This window comes from Megalobrama amblycephala, linkage group LG1, assembly GCF_018812025.1.
Source record: "Megalobrama amblycephala isolate DHTTF-2021 linkage group LG1, ASM1881202v1, whole genome shotgun sequence".
Classification (NCBI taxonomy): Eukaryota; Metazoa; Chordata; class Actinopteri; order Cypriniformes; family Xenocyprididae; genus Megalobrama; species Megalobrama amblycephala.
In genome coordinates, this window is record NC_063044.1 from 6,206,948 (window position 1) to 6,224,779 (window position 17,832).

General features: G+C 37.6%; 1 protein-coding gene across 1 annotated transcript in view; it reads right to left on the reverse strand.

Moving 5' to 3' along the window:
- The window catches only part of crebbpb (CREB binding protein b), a 50,534-nt gene that overhangs the window by 29,363 nt on the left and 3,339 nt on the right, over positions 1–17,832 (reverse strand). Inside the window, 1 exon segment of the mRNA XM_048181122.1 lies at positions 6,249–6,898. Within this exon segment, the coding sequence (XP_048037079.1) occupies positions 6,249–6,898 (650 nt within the window).

Consider the following 17,832-nt stretch of genomic DNA (forward strand, 5'->3'; position numbering starts at 1 on the left):
CTTTCCAAATAGAGCTATTCAAGTAATCTGGTGAATTATTTTTTATATCGCAATACATAATCGCAGAACAACAAAATATCACAATGTCAGTTTTTTTTCCAATATCATGCAGTTTTTTTCCCCTCAGGATTTGTTAATTAAGAGCTTAAAAAAAAAAAAAAAAAAAAAAAAAAAAAAGCATTTATTTAAAATAGAATTTTTTGTAACAATGTAAAAATCTTTACAGTCACTTTGATCCATTTAATTCATCCTTGCTGAATAAAATGATTAATTTCTATTAATATAAAAGTTATTGACCCCAAAGTTTTGAACAGTAGTGTAATATTTTGCAGCAGCTTTTTATGCTAAAATACTGTATCCTATTTTAGTTTAATGCTTACATAATGCTTAAGTTATTGCAAAGATACGATGTACAAGAATGAAAATATTTCAGTGCAATCCACAGACAGAAATAGAATGAGTGGGTTTAATAACCCAGTGTCAGAAGAATAACAACTATGATTTTTTTGTGGAGTGATTCAGAATTGTGAGAAAAAAAAAAATTGTGATGCGTTTTGATAAATCATTACAAGGTCAAAGTTTTTTTCTAAAAAAACAAAACATGCATGGGTGAATTGTTCACAATAAGATCTAATGTGCATTTAGAAAATACATGAGGTGAATTTTCTTTTCATGCCAACTTTAACTTGTGCCATTAATCATCATTTACTGCCAAAAAAAAAAATGAACTGAACATCTGCATTATAAACGGAGTTATTTACACCACTTTTCACAGCACGGTTCTGCAGCAGAGCGTCAGATCAGAGCTCCTCCAGCGGCGTGTGTAAACCAGCCCATCCCCCACCATTACTAATGCAAGCCTGCAGCCATTAGCGCCGCACACGCCGCTGCTGAACGTGCCACTCTGAGGAACTCCCTGTCCTGAGCAATACAATCTCTGCTGCCTGTCGCGCTCCCTCTTCCACTCAAACATGCTCCGTGATGCCATTAAAACAGCAAACCATAAATCATCTTCCACATTAATCTGACTTTTCTAACTAGCCACAACTACAACAAACAACAATTTTATTAGTTTTTTGTTTGTTTGTTTTTTTTGGGGTTTTTTTAGATGTTCTGATCGGATGTCAGTTTAAATTTATTTTCCAGAGAGAGAGAGAGAGAGAACAAAAGTTATTTGACACCGGAAAACTCCCTCAACATAAGACAAAACATAATATCACCAAAATATTACAGATGTATAATTTTGCTGGAAATTTAACAACAAAAAAAATTTTATTTAATAGATGTGGTAATGTCCATGTTTGTATTATACAACTCAAATCAACAAATAAAAAATAAAATGGTCTCTTTATTTGGAGATATTTTACCATTCCAAAACAAAACTTCAATAAAATGGCTAGATCTGGCCCACATTCACAGTTGTTGTCAAGTACTATTATATTACTAAAAAATATAATAGTACTATATAGTACTATAGTACTAAAAATATTTACACATATTTGTGAGACAAAATATATATTTCAGTCACGAAATAACAGAAGTAACGGCAGATCTTTTCTTCTGTATTGTGATGTACAAATGAGTAGGGCTGCAACAAACGATTATTTTGATAATCGATTAATCTGTCGATTATTGGAACGATTAATCGACTAAGTAATCACAGATTATTATACTGGTTAATCAGTATGCTTTGTTTGATTATTCCACTAGCAATAAGTTAAAATACTGAGTTATACTTTAATAATTAAAACAAGGAAATTACTTCAGCTTTTGAAACTGTATTTTAATGAATTTGTTAAAACTAAATGTTAAAACGACATACTATGTTTTTATTAAGTCTGGAAAATGTAATAACTTTTTAATAAGAGTAAATATATGAAGATGTAATATTGTGTAAAAATTTCTGAAAAAAGCTCCTCTTTTTTTTTTCTTTTTACTAACTATCGAGTTTATGGTCACTGAATGGCTTTCCTGAGGTAAATGTAAAATTTTGTGACATTTGTTTGCAAGCTGTTTTATTGCCGTCTTTCTGCGGTTGAAACTCTGATTAAGTGACAATGATATTTTAGAAACTCAGTATGTATTTGTAAAATGGTGTAATATTCATGAATTTGATAGTGTACGTATCCATTTCCTCTCTGGTGGCGTGCACTTGCCGAGAGAGCCCGCCCACATCCTGTTCCGATTGGCTGTAGTCTTTGATTTTCTTGCATCTCGTAGTCACGTCGCATATGGTGTGGACAGACAAACTGCTTGTCACTGGAATCTTTTTGAAACACGTCTGGTTTGGACATGGTGTAAGAAAGGGGCAGGATTAAAGAATACAAAATGGGAAAATTCCAATCGGAAGCAAGCATTCCTATGCACTACTCACTCCGAAGGGCACAGTCCTTGCATTGGGGACTTTGGAGGAGGCAGAGAACTTGCGTGTCATAATGTAGCTGTTTGGAACAAGCCATTTAGCTTTAAGATAAATAGCAAGGATTCACTACCCTGGGTCACATGACCATACATGATAAAATTACTTCCTTAAAGCGACCATGGCATGTACCTTTCGCTAACAAACTTATGGATGTGCTCTCCGTGAATGGATTCAGATGTTCACTTTCGCTTGGAACGCCCTACAAAAGGCCCTGTGCCAAACGGCCCTACAAAACACTCGTTTTCCTACGAGTCCACACTTTCGAGACATAACGCCGCTTCAACTGTCGGGGGGAAGTCTGCTGCGAAGCTCGTTTCAGTTGCAAGCTCGGCAAGGGCATATTGAGGGCACATATGGACTGTAAAGGAGTGTTTCGTGTCGTAAATCCAATGTAGCTGGTAGTGACGTACTGTACAGTGGAAAAGTGAGCTGTACCGATCCATACCATGCAGAAGAAAAGTGCCTTAAAATGACAAATGGGATACCCTATGGTTTTGTGGACTTCACGATCACATGCACATGGCAGCCATTGTACATTCACAAGACCGCAAGTGCTTATGAAGTGGGCCATTTGGGACAGGGGCAAATGGCGTTCCCTTCCCAAAGTGCCCATCACAAGCGCAAAAACTCACATGAAATTGACCCAATGATAGAAGTCCAGCATATTGTTTCACTGGAAGATTGAGAAAAATTACTTTTTTTTTTTTTTTATGAAACATGGATGAATCATTCAAAATAAGATCAATGACATGCATGTAAAAAATAGGGTGAATATTTCATGCTGACTTTAACGCAGCAAGTCAAAACATTACTGAATCTCAATGGGTAAATAACATAAATCACTTCTGCCTACTAACAGCCATACAAATATATCCACCGCAATATAAACAGAATAGCAAAACCTCACATTTTAATCATCACCCAGCACATATACCACCCAGCCCTAACATTAATTACTTATATTTTTTTATTTGATAAAAGATGTGGTTAAAATGGCATTTTGGTGTTACACTGTTAAATATTCATTAATTTGATTAGACATTCTTTTAGATGCTAAACTGGATTAATCCACAAAACAGAACCTAGAAAACTAAAATGAAAACAGAATCTGTGAAAAACATAAAACAGATCTCCTATGAACTGCTATAGGACACAAGCAAGAGCTCAGTGCAGACATACGTTACTGTAGCACTACAGTGACACTCTGATCTCACACACTTCACCTGCACTTGTGACTCTCATAATCTGTGTGCAATGCAAACACACGCCGTACTGCCGACAGCACATCTATTCACCTCTGAACAAACAGCAGATATGGAAACCCATGAACACTCCAGCAGCCTGTGTGAAGTTATTCATGATGTTTCATTTGCCAGCTCCATCGATTGACTGATTTCTCAATATGAACCCAACAACCCAACACAAGTGCTTGAGGAGCGCTCACTTGTGAGAAAAATCGCAATGCGAGTAGCAGACTGGTTTCCGATTGGTTTCCTGTAAAACCACAACAGTCAGACAAGTGTGATAGCCACAATCTTTTCTTTAAATGTCTTAAGAGCTCAAGCTGGCAGAGATTAATGTTAAACATAAGTTGAATATGAAGTCTATAACTGAGGTAAACAATGACACATGCTAACAAAGACACAGCCACAAACACTAGTTTAGTTCAGGATGGGAAAAAGGCACATTTTAAGTAAACCCCACCACAGACGAGAAATTGCCAATGTGAAAGGCCAATCGGACAAGACAAATTTTGGAAAAAAAAAACACTTGGAAAAATGTACCCTGGTGGCTGGAGCCAACTTCCCAACCAGTCCACTTAATCATGACCAATTCAAAACAGACGGCCATACGTATAGATTTCCGGCGGAAGAGCAACCCCTGACCTGATGCATTACATAATGATGAACGTGGAAGCACAGAGGATAGAGCAACTCAAAACACCGGTTATGAATTAAAAGTCTAAAACCAGAATTTTTAAAGAGAAATGAGATGAGCTTCTCTTATACGTGTACGGCCATCTGGTGGAAGCTAGTTATTTTAGATTACTAAGTTTTAAATATGGATATTTTTCTTACATAAACCCATTGCTTCGCTTCAGAAGGCCTTTATTAACCCCCTGAAAGCGTATGGATTACTTTTATGATGGATGAATTACAGATGCACTGATTGCAATTTTCTTGGCCGATTCCGATTTCCGATTTTTTTGTTAGTGCGATCTGCCGATATTGATTTTTGCTGATTCTGATTTACTTTCTAAGAACTATAATTGACAACATATACAAACTAAAATCTACTTTTCTTCAACACAAAGTTTTATTTTCATAAAAAAAAAAAAAAAAAAAACAAGTAAAAAAAGTCAGTAATAAAATATAAAAAGTCCAAATAAATGCACTAGAATAAAGAGCTATGAAACTAAGTTTTTCAGGTTAACTGGGTTTTTATTCAGGTAAGAAATACTACAGAAATTAAAGTAATCAAATGTAAAATAACACTGAATGTGGGGTTAGGCCTACCTTAATTTCTGTAGTCTTTATTGTAAATATTAATACAGATCAATTCTTACCATTAAAGTTATAAAACGTATTCAGTCAAGAGCAGAAAGTGATTTTTTTTTGTCTTTTGTTCTTTGATTAACATGACAGACAGCAGCAGGAATATTGGACTGCTGTCCCTTTAAGAGTTTATGAACGGTGTTCAACGGACCCAATACTGTTGCACACAACACGGGTTCACTTTCTTAGCTATTTAACGATTCAAAACTGACTGTGTTTATTTAAATACTCAACAAGATTGCCTGTGCCGCTGGTTTTGAAATACTTTTGTATGTATTTGACAGTTTAAGTGCAGTAAGCCACTTATTTTGGTATTTGTGAGTGACTCGATCTCTGTTTGAGACTGACCTTGGCTGACCGCATCACTAATTTAGATCAGTGGTGCGCAAGCTTTTGGTGTGAGCACGAAACCTGCGGGAATGACTAAAATTATGCACAATACAAGCACTATTTAACCGGAGTGAGTGAGAGAGAGAGAGAGGCGCCCGCGCGGATGTGTCACTTCACCGTGACAGAGAAGAGAGCGAGAACGCGCAGCTGACGTTATTGCCTGTGCCGCTGGTAACAAAACGGGATGGCTCGGAATCGGTAAGAAGTGAGACTGATCGGCCGATCGCCGATCCGGGCTGATCATTTCGATCGGTGCATCTCTAGGATGAATGCACGTTTTTTTGGTTAAAAATCAGGCCCCCTATTCACTGCCATTATTAAGCTTGGAAGAGCTAGAATATTTTTAAAAATATCTCTGATTTGTTTGTCTGAAAGAAGAAATGTATATACACCTTGGATGACTTGAGCATGAGTAAATCATTTTTAGGCAAACTATACCTTTAAACTACCTTTATTTAGACAAATAAATCTGTATTTTGCATCTATTATGTGTTGGAACTGTCAGTTGTAAACAGCATACCTGAAAAGCTGTCTATACCTCAAGTTGAACAGAATTTCCTTTCATTTTAAAGGCCTGAATTTTGATAATTGATGAGGAAAATAACAAAACCACAAAGCAAATTATCATACTACAAGCAGAAAACCTTCCTACATGACACATAATCCAAGCAACACAAATAGCACTCTACCATCTGAAGTGGAAATTATAGGTTGAAACTGAAACTACACGTATATGAAGCTGGTTGAAACCGAAACAATTAGTGTATTTGTATTCGTGTTAACTTGTTAAATCATTCAAACTCAACCATGCTGTACATAAAAAAAAAAAAAAAAAAAAAAAAGTAGAATGCAAGAGTTGAAAAATAGCAATGGCGACTTACCTTGTTCATGCTTCCCGCTTGCTGGGGATTGATGGCATTGTGTGCCCCCATCTGTGGTGCACCCTGGGTAAGTGTCTCCGCCAATACGCTGCCAGAAACGCTGACCCCCGGCCCCGCGCCTGCTCCCACCGGTGTTCCCTGCATGCCCTGACCCTGGTACTGCATCCCCGGAGCTGCTCTGCCTCTTCCGGCAGCCCCCATCACGCCATTCATCATCTGCCCCTGCTGAGCCATGTTCTGCCCCATGAGTCCATGAGCCTGGTTGTTATTGTTCATCATGGCCGGGTTGAAACCCGTATTGAGGCCCATACCGGGACTATTGTTGCCCTGACCGGTAGGGTTGCCGACCGGCTTCGAAGGTTGGGTCTGGTGACCGGGTGAGCCCTGGCCCATGGGACTCTTCCCCAAGGCTCCCAGTTGGCCACCCATTCCAGGCTGAGGGCTGAGGTTTCCAGCCAGACCAGAGCCGCTCCCTGCCTGCAGGAGCTGAGACAGCTGCTTGTGCTTGGCAGCAGCATCCGAGACGGTGCCCCCCATCCGGCCTCCCACCCCTCCATCTCCGTTAGAGGGCATGGACATCAGCCCCAGGTCTCCGTTGGGTATCAGCTCATCTGGAAGATCGTTTTCCAAGTCGAACAAGGACACAAAGTCTAGGAAAAGAGGAAAGAGAGGGTTTTAGCACAGGTCATCATCTCATTAACTAAACAACCGACATGCAGCTCAGAGGTGATAAACCGATATTTCCGATTCATTTTAGCTTGATACTAGGTTGACCGCTAAATCGCCATCACCTGCTTTCAAATGGAGCGCCTTTTAATAGACAGAGCCGTAGTTCACGGACAAGCCACGCAAAATCGGGTTCATTATCGAAGTCGATTCATCTTCGATACTGAACGCGATTTTGCGTGGCTTGTCCGTGAACTAAGGCTCTGTCTATTAAAAGGCGCTCCATTTGAAAGCAGGTGATGGCGATTTAGCGGTAAACAGGGAACCGGCTTTACTGACGAAATGCGCGTGAGAATCGCATGCGATATATCGCCCAGCCCTAACCTCAACGTTTATTTGCACTCACACACATGCTCCCAAATATATCTTGAGGTTGCACATTAAATTTAGGGAGCACATGCGACTAAAATGGTTTCGAGCCTTGTGAATTGAGTAAATTGTGTGTACATGTCAACTGCAATCATTATAAATAGCAATAGATATGTATATGTAATGTGCATGTTATCATCAGTTGGCTACCCTGCTCTCTAAACATTGTCACTGACCCATATCGGTTAACTTTTCTCTGACTGTTAACAGGAGTCAAAACAATGAATACATAGTTTTGACTAATAAAGGTCATAGTTTGCACGCATACACTCAACTTTGTGCTTTGAAAACTGCGTGAGGAAGTTAACGCTGTTGTAATGTCTCCTTATTCTCAGCAGGGAGTGCTCAGATTCATGGCTAAAAATAAGAATCACTCTAGCCGCTCATCTGTTACCCCTCATACCCCCCTAGTCTTCAACAGCTGCCTGTCAGTCTGGTCTACCTCCTCACCACTGAGACCAACACAGCCAGTCATGTGCTTAATTTTTAAAGTTAAAAAATAAATAAATAAATAGACTAATATTGCAATCAAACACCAAATAAACCCAAAATGATAATATATTGTAAAATGAATACGTTAAATGCACAACGCAAAATAAGATGCTTTAGATAAAATCATCTGTCAAGTGCATAATGTAAATGAAGACATTCATGCACTTAAAAACATTTGAACGAAGGACAGAAGGGATCACAAAGCATGAGTATTGAGGCATGTATTTTGTCATTTTAATTTTTACAACACTCATGGCATGAGACAAATCTGAATGGGTACAAAGACCAAACCTTTAAAACGCAGATCATGAAGCTCTTCAATATTGTAATTTGACAAAACACTGTAGTATCTACATTATTATTTTGACAGAAATACAACAGTCCTCAAAAATATGTTGTCAGCATACAAAACCTGAGATGACCCATCTGAAAATCCTTGCCATATAAAGCACATCCACTAAATATGAAGCTATAACACTTTTTCAAAGACAAAACTAGATTGATCATACTAATCGTAAAGAAGAGTTTATTGATATTGAATGAGATAACAGGTGTGTTCATGTGGTTTGAATGCCATCTTTAAAAATTCTGCTTATAAAACTTTTATAACCACTACACCTGTATAAAACCACAATAAGTCAAAACAAATCCTACGAGACCATCAACACTCAATGAGAAAAGACAAAACTGCTGAGCTAGCTTAAAAAAAACAAAACAAAAAAAACAATGTGGATTAAAACCAACGTAGCATTTGGCTTTTTGATTGACATTAATAATTTACTGGCAACTATCGCTAGAGGTTTTTAGAGAATAAAACTTTAAAGGGACAGTTCACCCATAAATAAAAATTCTGTCATCAAATACTCACCCTTATGTCATTTCAGACCTGTAAGAGTCATTCATCTTCAAAACACAAAGAGGTAAAGTTTTGGATGCATGGACTTAAATTGAAATATTGAAAGGCTTCAGAAAAAAAAAAAAAAAAATAGTATGTTAGTCATGTGGACCACTTTTAAGATACTTTTAATTTAAGGAAAAAAAGTTATGATAATCTTAAAAAATGTTTGTGTTCCCCTGAGGAAAGTCAGATTTGGAACAACATGAGGGTGAGTAAATGATCATTTTAATTTTTTTGATAAAATAAACAGAATGTGACATCAGTCATCATATATATGAAGAAAACATAGGGATGCACGATATATTGAAATATCGCAAATATCGCATCTGAATGATTTTAATAGGGTACTTCAAAAAGTTGCGAAAAGTAAGTTTTAGGTTGATGCATGTAGCAGAGAATAGACTGGGCACGGGACTGTTACTTACGTGTGACTTTCTTGACACACATCTGAAATGCGCGCACAGAAAGCCACCTCTCAGACAGAGTGCGATCCTGAATTCAGTTCTCTTTCATGGCTTATTGCACTCAAACAACTGACTATGGACGTCAATGGGGACCAGAAACTGTTTGGTTACCCACATTCTTCAAAATATCTTCTTTTAAGTTCCACAGAACAAAGAAACTCAAAGTTTTAGAACAACTTGAGGAAATGACAATTTAAATTTTTTTGGTAAAATAAACCAACAGAATGTAATATCAGTCATATATATTAATAAAAATTAGGGCTGCGCGATATATATATCGAAATATCATGATATATACATTTGCAATAAAATCTAAAGGATTTTAATAGGCCACTTCAAAAAGTTGCGATAAGACAAAGTTTTAGGTTGACGCATATAGCAGAAAATAGACTGGGCACGCGACTAACTTGTGTGTTAAGTTAAGCACAACAAGCTGTAGAAAAACTAATTGCGGTACTCGCTGTCTGACACAAATCTGAAGCGACCTTGCAATAGTCAATGGGGACCAGAAACTGTTTGGTTCTTCAAAATATCTTCTTTTAAGTTCCACAGAACAAAAACTCACAGGTTTAGAACAACTTTAGAGTAAATAAATGATGACAGAATTTTATTTTTGGGTGAACTATCCCTTTAAGTTTTCATAAAAGCACTGCGTTGATGAATCCAGGCAGTCGCTCAGACGGCATCAGATCTCATCCGTGCTGAGCCGTTCTCCCCACAGCATCCTTCCCCAAATCAGTCATGCTTCAGCCGAGACATTAAACCACGCAGTGAGCCGTCTGCCTGAAGCTGGTGGAGGGCAGCGTTTACACGCTTGGCTGTGTTTGTATGTACACTAATGCAAACACGGCTGGAATAAAAGTGCACCCACGGCTGCCACACGCTCACAATAACAAGGAGGAACACCCAGCTGGCAAACAACACACCCACTGGAACCATCTCAGACAACAGCAAATGGCGAAAAAAAAAATGTGGAACACAAAAAAAGACCACAGAGACTTAACACAAACCCACAAATTAGCATGCATACTAGCGGACATGTGCACGTGTTGCCGTTCTACAGTACAGCTGCAGAGTAGCGTGGACTTAGCGGAGAAGAGACCAACACGCGGACTGCTTAATGACAAGCCATACTACTAAACAGCTCATCTACACTGAAGATTTTTTTTTTTTTTTTTGAAGTTGTAAAAATAAACAGATTATTGAAGTGTTTTACAAGAAAATGCTACTCAAGTCCTTCTACTTCAAAATTTCACATTTAATTCAATGGGTTTTGGATGCCAACTGCCGTAAAACACCAAGGAAGAAGAATGTGATTGTGATAAATAAGTCAAGCATAATTCATAACATGCTAAAAACCACTTCAAACACCTTAGCAACCTCATAGCAATGCCCTGGCAACCACCCACAACCCTCTAGCATCACAGTTGGCTCGCATTACCATCAGAAAACATCTAGTTGTGTGTTTAATATACTTCTGTGTGTACTAAAAGTTGCATATTAATCCAAAAACATGGGAGGAATTAGGGAGACAGGAAATAACGGCTCTCTCCACGCCGAGCTGTGGAATTTCCTGATGCGAGTCTTAAGTTATGCTCTTAAACAAAATGCTACTTTCTGCAACACAAAACATGCTGCTTCGCAAAAAACAAACTGCCATTAGGATGTCCACTGAAATCATAACCAGTAAGCATGCTAGGCAAGATACAGACTGGTCATCACATTTTTAACAGTTTTACATTTTCTGGAGAGTGAGCGGTGCTTGCCTGTGCAAAACTCACCGTCATGACGCTATGAAGTTGTGGGTTGATGTCCCTATAAACTATGACTCTACAAACCATCAATTCATATTTACAATCTTACATGTCCAAAGGTAAAGCATACCATCTAGGCTAATATTTGTCTAATAATGAACTGGTAAATCTTGTAAGAAATCACACCAAAGCTTGAAACGGTAAGATGCTTAAAAGATAATTTCACAAATTATTTCAGATGCACACACCCACTAAAGCACTGGTTCTCAAACACAAAGCCAGGGCTCTACTAGGGGGCCTCAACAAACTTTCAAGTGGGCTGTAAGTGGGCTTAATATTTATTTAATATATTATTTAATATTTAAATTAAAAGATTAATAATATAAATATTAATATATATTAACAGTCTAACTCTAAATTAACATGCTAAAAAAACTAAATCAAGATGTAAACTGAAATATCTCTTGGGGCTTCAAATATAGTGTTGGAAAATGCGGGGGCTTTTATTCTAAAAGGTGGGGAATCACTGTACTAAAATCCCTGCAAAACACCGATATTCAGCTGACTGAAACCGCAACAGATGGTGCATGATAACTTGCACGCGAAATGGGGATGAAATAAAACTTCTGCTTTCCTCAAGATTAATGTCAATTGTCATTTCATTGATTATTAGCAGCCCTAACAGAAACGCGCAATAAATCCGCATTTGAGATGCAGTCAAACCTCTGTGAATAACTTGCAACAGGATCTCATTCAAAAGAGTTAAGATAACTCTTAACTCTTAAAATATCATTTTAAGATAAATATCAGAGTCAGTGTCATGACATACCACAGCAATTCTTACAGTCAGCAGTTGAATGGCTTCAAAACTGCTTCAAAAGCCACTATCAGTTCAAGTGTGTAAAGATTTTCTGGACTATATTATATAGAAATGATTATTACATGTCTTATGAAGACATTTTATGATAATAAACAGTGATGCACTGAAATGATTTTTTTTTTTTTTACTGAAACGAGAATAAAGCTTTCATTTAGTCAAATAGAAATGAATCAACGTAGTAGTACAAACATTTAAATTGCACTGAAGGTCCTTGCATACCAAGTCAAATTTTTATTTGCATTTTTTCGTACATGTCATCCTAAATTCGTCACGCACAGAAACCTTACAAACTGAATCCGATGCGTATTAATTAATCCATAGCGAAAAAATTCGCAAAACAATACAAAATGGAGTCTTCAAGCAGTGAGGATGATTTTGTTGTCCTCTATCTACTTAAAAAGAGAAAAAGAAAGAGGAAATATTGGGTCAATCCAATCCTGAGATTGCGTAGAGAGGAAGGAGAGTTCCACCTCCTTATCAAGGAGCTGCAGGATTATCCCGAGCGATTCCAAGTTTACTTCAGGATGTCAGTGGCTCAGTTTGCTGCTTTGCTAGAGATACTGGATTTTGGCGTTCACTTGTAGGGTGGCTCTGAATTGTCAAAACACCTCTCAAAATGCTTGCTACGGATGCAAAAAACGCAGAGCATTGAACACGATCCGAATTTTTTTTTTTAATGACGGACGAAAGTTTTGGAGGCGTGTGTAAATGTGATTGACAGAACATTTTATTTTTTAACGTGCAAAAATTGTGCAAGGACCTTAACTTGTTGTTGAAATAAAAATTTAAATGGTGGCTGTAATAAAAACTTTCCATGACTGATTTATTGAAACATAAATAATAAATGATTATGTTACATGTTAAATAAAAATTTAATCAGGATTTTCCCTGAATTGAAAATATTTTAGTGCCCGGCAAAATAAATCAAAATACTGCTGTTCTGCAGTACCGGTATTACATTACATTGATATTACATTCTGGCTGCTTTAAAACATTCCCCTACATTCCCTCTTCACTCTGTGAAGAGCATCAAAGGTTTCTATTTACATCGTGTTTTTGCAGCTTTGAGCTTGTAGCCAATCGAGCGCATAAAAGTAATGGCCAATCAGAGGGGTTTAAATTAGTCAGAATGTTCACGTTGACCCGAAGTAATTGACCCCTTTGCAAGACATCGTAAAGGGCATGGAGCTCTCATGCCACATGTTCTCATGCAGTGAAAAGTACATTGCGAAGCAAAGAAGACATGCCGAAACACAAAATAGAGCAGGTTACTTATGGTTTGAAAAAGCTTTCAAATTTTGTCATTTAAGAAATTCAAACCATAAATACTGTTTTGTGGCTCTTTAACGTGTTGTGACAGATTGCTGTAGCGCCTCAGTTTAAGCAGCACCTGAACCGATCAACTCTTCCTACTAGTTATAGCACTCATAAACATGAATGAACATCAGAAGTTATGTTGTTTCAACCACAGAAATACATCAATGCACACCATTTTTCAAGTTCAAGTCCACCGATGTTAATCTATTAACTCTCCTGTCTGGTTTGTTTGTCGGACAAAATGGCGGATTCGGCATTATGATTGGTCAGATCGCCCGTGAATAAAACTCCTAGTGAAGGGTGAATGTACATATTCAGTGACAATTGCAAAGTTGCAAAGTTTCTGGATTGTAGGGCTGCCCCCGACTAAAGATTCTTCTAGTTGACTAGACGTCGTTCATTTAAGCCATTAGTCGACTAAACGTTCATATTAAATTTAATTACTTAAATATACTGGGGGGCGGAATATCTATGGCTGCGTTTACACTGGCACAAAAAAATCAGATCTTTTGCTCACATCTAACACAGATTGGAATTAGTTGCACACGTGTAAACGCAAAAATCCACACGAGATACGATTTTTTCGCATCCGATCTGAGCCACTTCCAAATGTGGTTTTAAATCTGATACATATCCGATCTCTGGACATGCGACCTACGTCTAAACACGCAAATCCGATTCCCATTGGAATTCCAAACCATCAAACGGCGAGGGCTGCACGTCTGCTAACTAAAAGGTAGCTTTAATGCTGTATTATGAAGCAGACGTCTTTGAATGCACTCGAACTAAAAATTTGCAGCTTTATTATTGAGGTGGGAAACTTCATATGTCTAATGTTATCTATTTTTCTAGAATGAAATTGTGTGCACATGCATTCAGCAGCTGAATTTCAACCTTTGCCGGTTAATTTAAAAGAGAGCTCCGTGTTGTTTTTCTTATAAGCCAAAATCCTGTAGCACTCTTTCCCTAGCTCGTTCGAATTCATTCAGAAAAATGGAATTGTAGAAGTAATAACTGTAGATAAAATATCAAACGCAAATTACATTTATTTTCCAGGCTATATCCGTTCAGTCAGATTTTGCGCTGCAATACATCCAAGACACGGACAGCTGTTATTCTGACAGGTAATAACGGCCACTCGATATGAAATATATAAATAATTTTAATAGCACGGCCATTCAAAACCCAAGGGTCTACTGTGTGCATGAAAAACTATCAATGACAATCATTTTGAGGCAGGAATAATGTAAACACAGATATTGGATACCAGTCGCATCTAAAGTGAATGTAAACACACTGGCCAAAAAAAATCAGATATGGTCAAAAGATCGGATCTGTGCATTAAGACTTACAGTGTAAATGCAGCCTATGCTCCGCGCTCAAGCACACGCATAAAGCTTGCCGCAAAGCTCTGGAAAAATTAATGATTTTGTGTCCGAAAAAAAATAGCAAGTTTATGTAAGTTTATTATTAACATTTTAATTGTTTTCTGAGTCGGTGTCAGCTCCAAAGATGAAGTTGACGATGCTGACTTCTGCTTGTGTTTCATGAATGAGGTCTACTGAATGGCTTTCCTGGGGTAAATGTAATGTTACGTGAAATATTGTTTACGAGCCTTTTTTTTTTTTTATACCAAATATTTCAATAAGTTTACTGTTTGTTTCAACAAACCTTCAAATGTTTATTTCATGCTAGGGCTGCACGATTAATCGCAAAATGGAGCGGCACTTAATATACAGAGCCATAGTTCGCGGACAAGCTACGCAATATCGCGTTCATAATCGAAGGCGATTCATCTGCGATTATGAACGTGATATTGCGTAGCTTGTCCGCGAACTACGGCTCTGTATATGGTGCCGCTCCATTTGAAAGCAGGTGATGGACATTTACCGCTAATCACAGAACCGGCTTTACTGATGAGACACGCATGACAATCTCATGCAATTAATCGTGCAGCCCTATTTCATGTTATAACTAGTAGCAACGTTGGAGAGGGGAGAAAAGAAAGAAAAAAAAAAAAAAAAAAAAAAAATCACTAATTGAACATCGTTTCGGTCAATGATTTCCGCCCTCCAAAACCATTTTGGCTGAAATTGTCAGTTGCTGAAATTTCGATGCATCACTAAAACAAAAATTAAAATAATACTAATAATACATCTTTATTGTCATCCGTGGTTGAAATGTGTCTTTGACCGCACCAGTAATTAATTAAAATATTAACTTCAATGCACAGATTATGGTGCACAGATTTGTTGTACAATAATTCAATGCACTCCTGGTTACAGACTAAACATCATATACCAGAAATAAGGGCCTTTGCTTTAATAGCTTTTGTGCAGCAGAGTCACGCTGACAAGAACAGTGATCAGGCCATTTCTGATGGACTGTAAATGGCCTTTCACACCAAGCACATTTGAGTGACGCGAATGTTCAACACGATGATGCTCTTGAATCGAAACAATAGATCCCTATGGAGCAATTCACACTGGGCACAATCAATCGCAGCACAACAAAGCGAGATTTAGGGTTAGTTCAATAAAAAAAAAAAAAAAAAAAATAACTCAAAAATTCAAAGATGAACTAAAGCCTTAAAGGTTTAGAACGACATGAGGGTGAGTAATTAATGACAGTTTTCATTTTGGGGTGAACAAACCCTTTAAAGTGGGTTTCAAGCAAAATCTGTAATAATCTCATAAATTGTGATGCATAGCTTGATGCTAATTGTAGCTCTAATGCACCTGCTCCTCAGCTGTTATTATTTTAGCTGTTGGTCAAAATAATTCTCCTAACAATTACGGATAGTTTGTGTTTCTAATGTAGCACCAAACTTAAAGCCAAATGGAATAACCTACGAGATGCATACAAAACCTCATTCTCAGTCAGCACCACCTACTGTGCAAGTGTGAATAAGCTGAAGGCAATCAATGTATTTGCGTTTGATGTGAAAGCACCGTTCGTTGGCTTTATCGCGTTGCGCTCAGTGTGAAAGGGCCTTAAAAGGGTTAGTTCACCCAAAAATGAAATTTCTGTCATTAATTACTCACCCTCATGTTGTTCCAAACCCGTAAGACCTTCAATCATCTTCAGAACACAAATTAAGATATTTTTGATGAAATCCAAGTTTTTTTAATCCTCCATAGAAAGCAATGTAACTGCCACATTCAAGGTCCAGAAAGTAGTAAAAACACCGCTAATAGTCAACGCGACTAAAGTGGTTCAACCTTAATGTTATGAAGCAACAAAAGTACTAAAATACTTTTTGAGCACAAAAAACTAAAAAGTAACAACTTTATTCAACAATTTCTTCTCTCCCCTGTCATTCTCCTACAGTGTTTACGTTGAGCGCTTCCAGGTTCTACGTCAGAACGCTGACTCAATATTGGCTGACGCATGCGTGTGATGCTGACGCAAGAGCCGGCCAATGAGTCGAAGTTCTGACGTAGAACCTGGAAGCACAAAACGTGAACAGCGTAGGAGAATGACAGGGAGAGAAGAAATTGTTGAATAAAAGTCGTTACTTTTATTTTTGCGCACAAAAAGCATTCGCCTTTGCTTCATAACATTAAGGTTGAACCACTGTAGTCACATCGACTATTTTAACGATGTTTTTACTACTTTTCTGAACCTTGAATGTGGCAGTTACATTGCTTTCTATGGAGGATAAAAAAAAACAACAACTAGGATTTCATCAAAAATATCTTAATTTGTTTTCTAAAGATTAACGAAGGTCTTACAGGTTTGGAGCAACATGAGGGTGAGTACTTAAATGACAGAGATTTTATTTTTGGGTGAACTAACTCTTTAAGATTATCACATAGACCAGGTTCTGGGGTAAAAGTCTTACCTGAACCCAGTTTGAGAGGATTCTTATGTGTCTGGTAAGTGTCTCAACCTGAACCTGGCTCGACTTGATGCAACAGGTGAGATCAAGAGAGAGTGACCAAAAATCGTTTTGATTGACATATTTTGCCAATATTCACACTTTTCAACTTAATCAGTTATCGGATGTTTATTACGGAATCTACCAAAAAATGCAACCATTTGATGGGTATCTAAATAAAAACCACCAACAACAGTATTTTTAAGTATGCAAAAATAATTGTTTTTCTGGAACAAACAAGTTATTCATTCTCAAAAATATGCAGCTGAAAAATTAAGACAAATAAAAGTAAAGGTGGTTTAGTTTTTACACTTAACAAAAAGGATTCATTTGTTAAAGTTGCAGACCGTAAGTTTTACCTCTGTCACCATCTCTGTTTGAACCCTGAAATTGCAGTTACTTGCAGAGTAATATTCTTTACGCGGGTTGTGCATTGGCAAGGCTCCTCAGCGTTGACAGAATCTAATGTTTTGAGGTGTATATGTGGGTTGTCTATCAACACACCAGTTGTCAACGATGATTGTCATTTTGAACTTTATTGATTACAATCCGCCTTCAAAATGACAAGTTTAATTATATTCCAGCTGCTGTAAGAACAAACGATCCGCCACCTACAGCATCCACACACGCGATATAACCTACCAGCCCGGACTCATTTATGTATACAGACGTGACGTAACAATGAAAAAACGAACAGCGGAAGCTCATATTTCCCGCGAAAACCTACCAATACCACTCGAATTAGAACAGATTATTACAAGCTTACTGTTGTGAATCGGGCTACGGTAAGGAGATCGTTTTGAA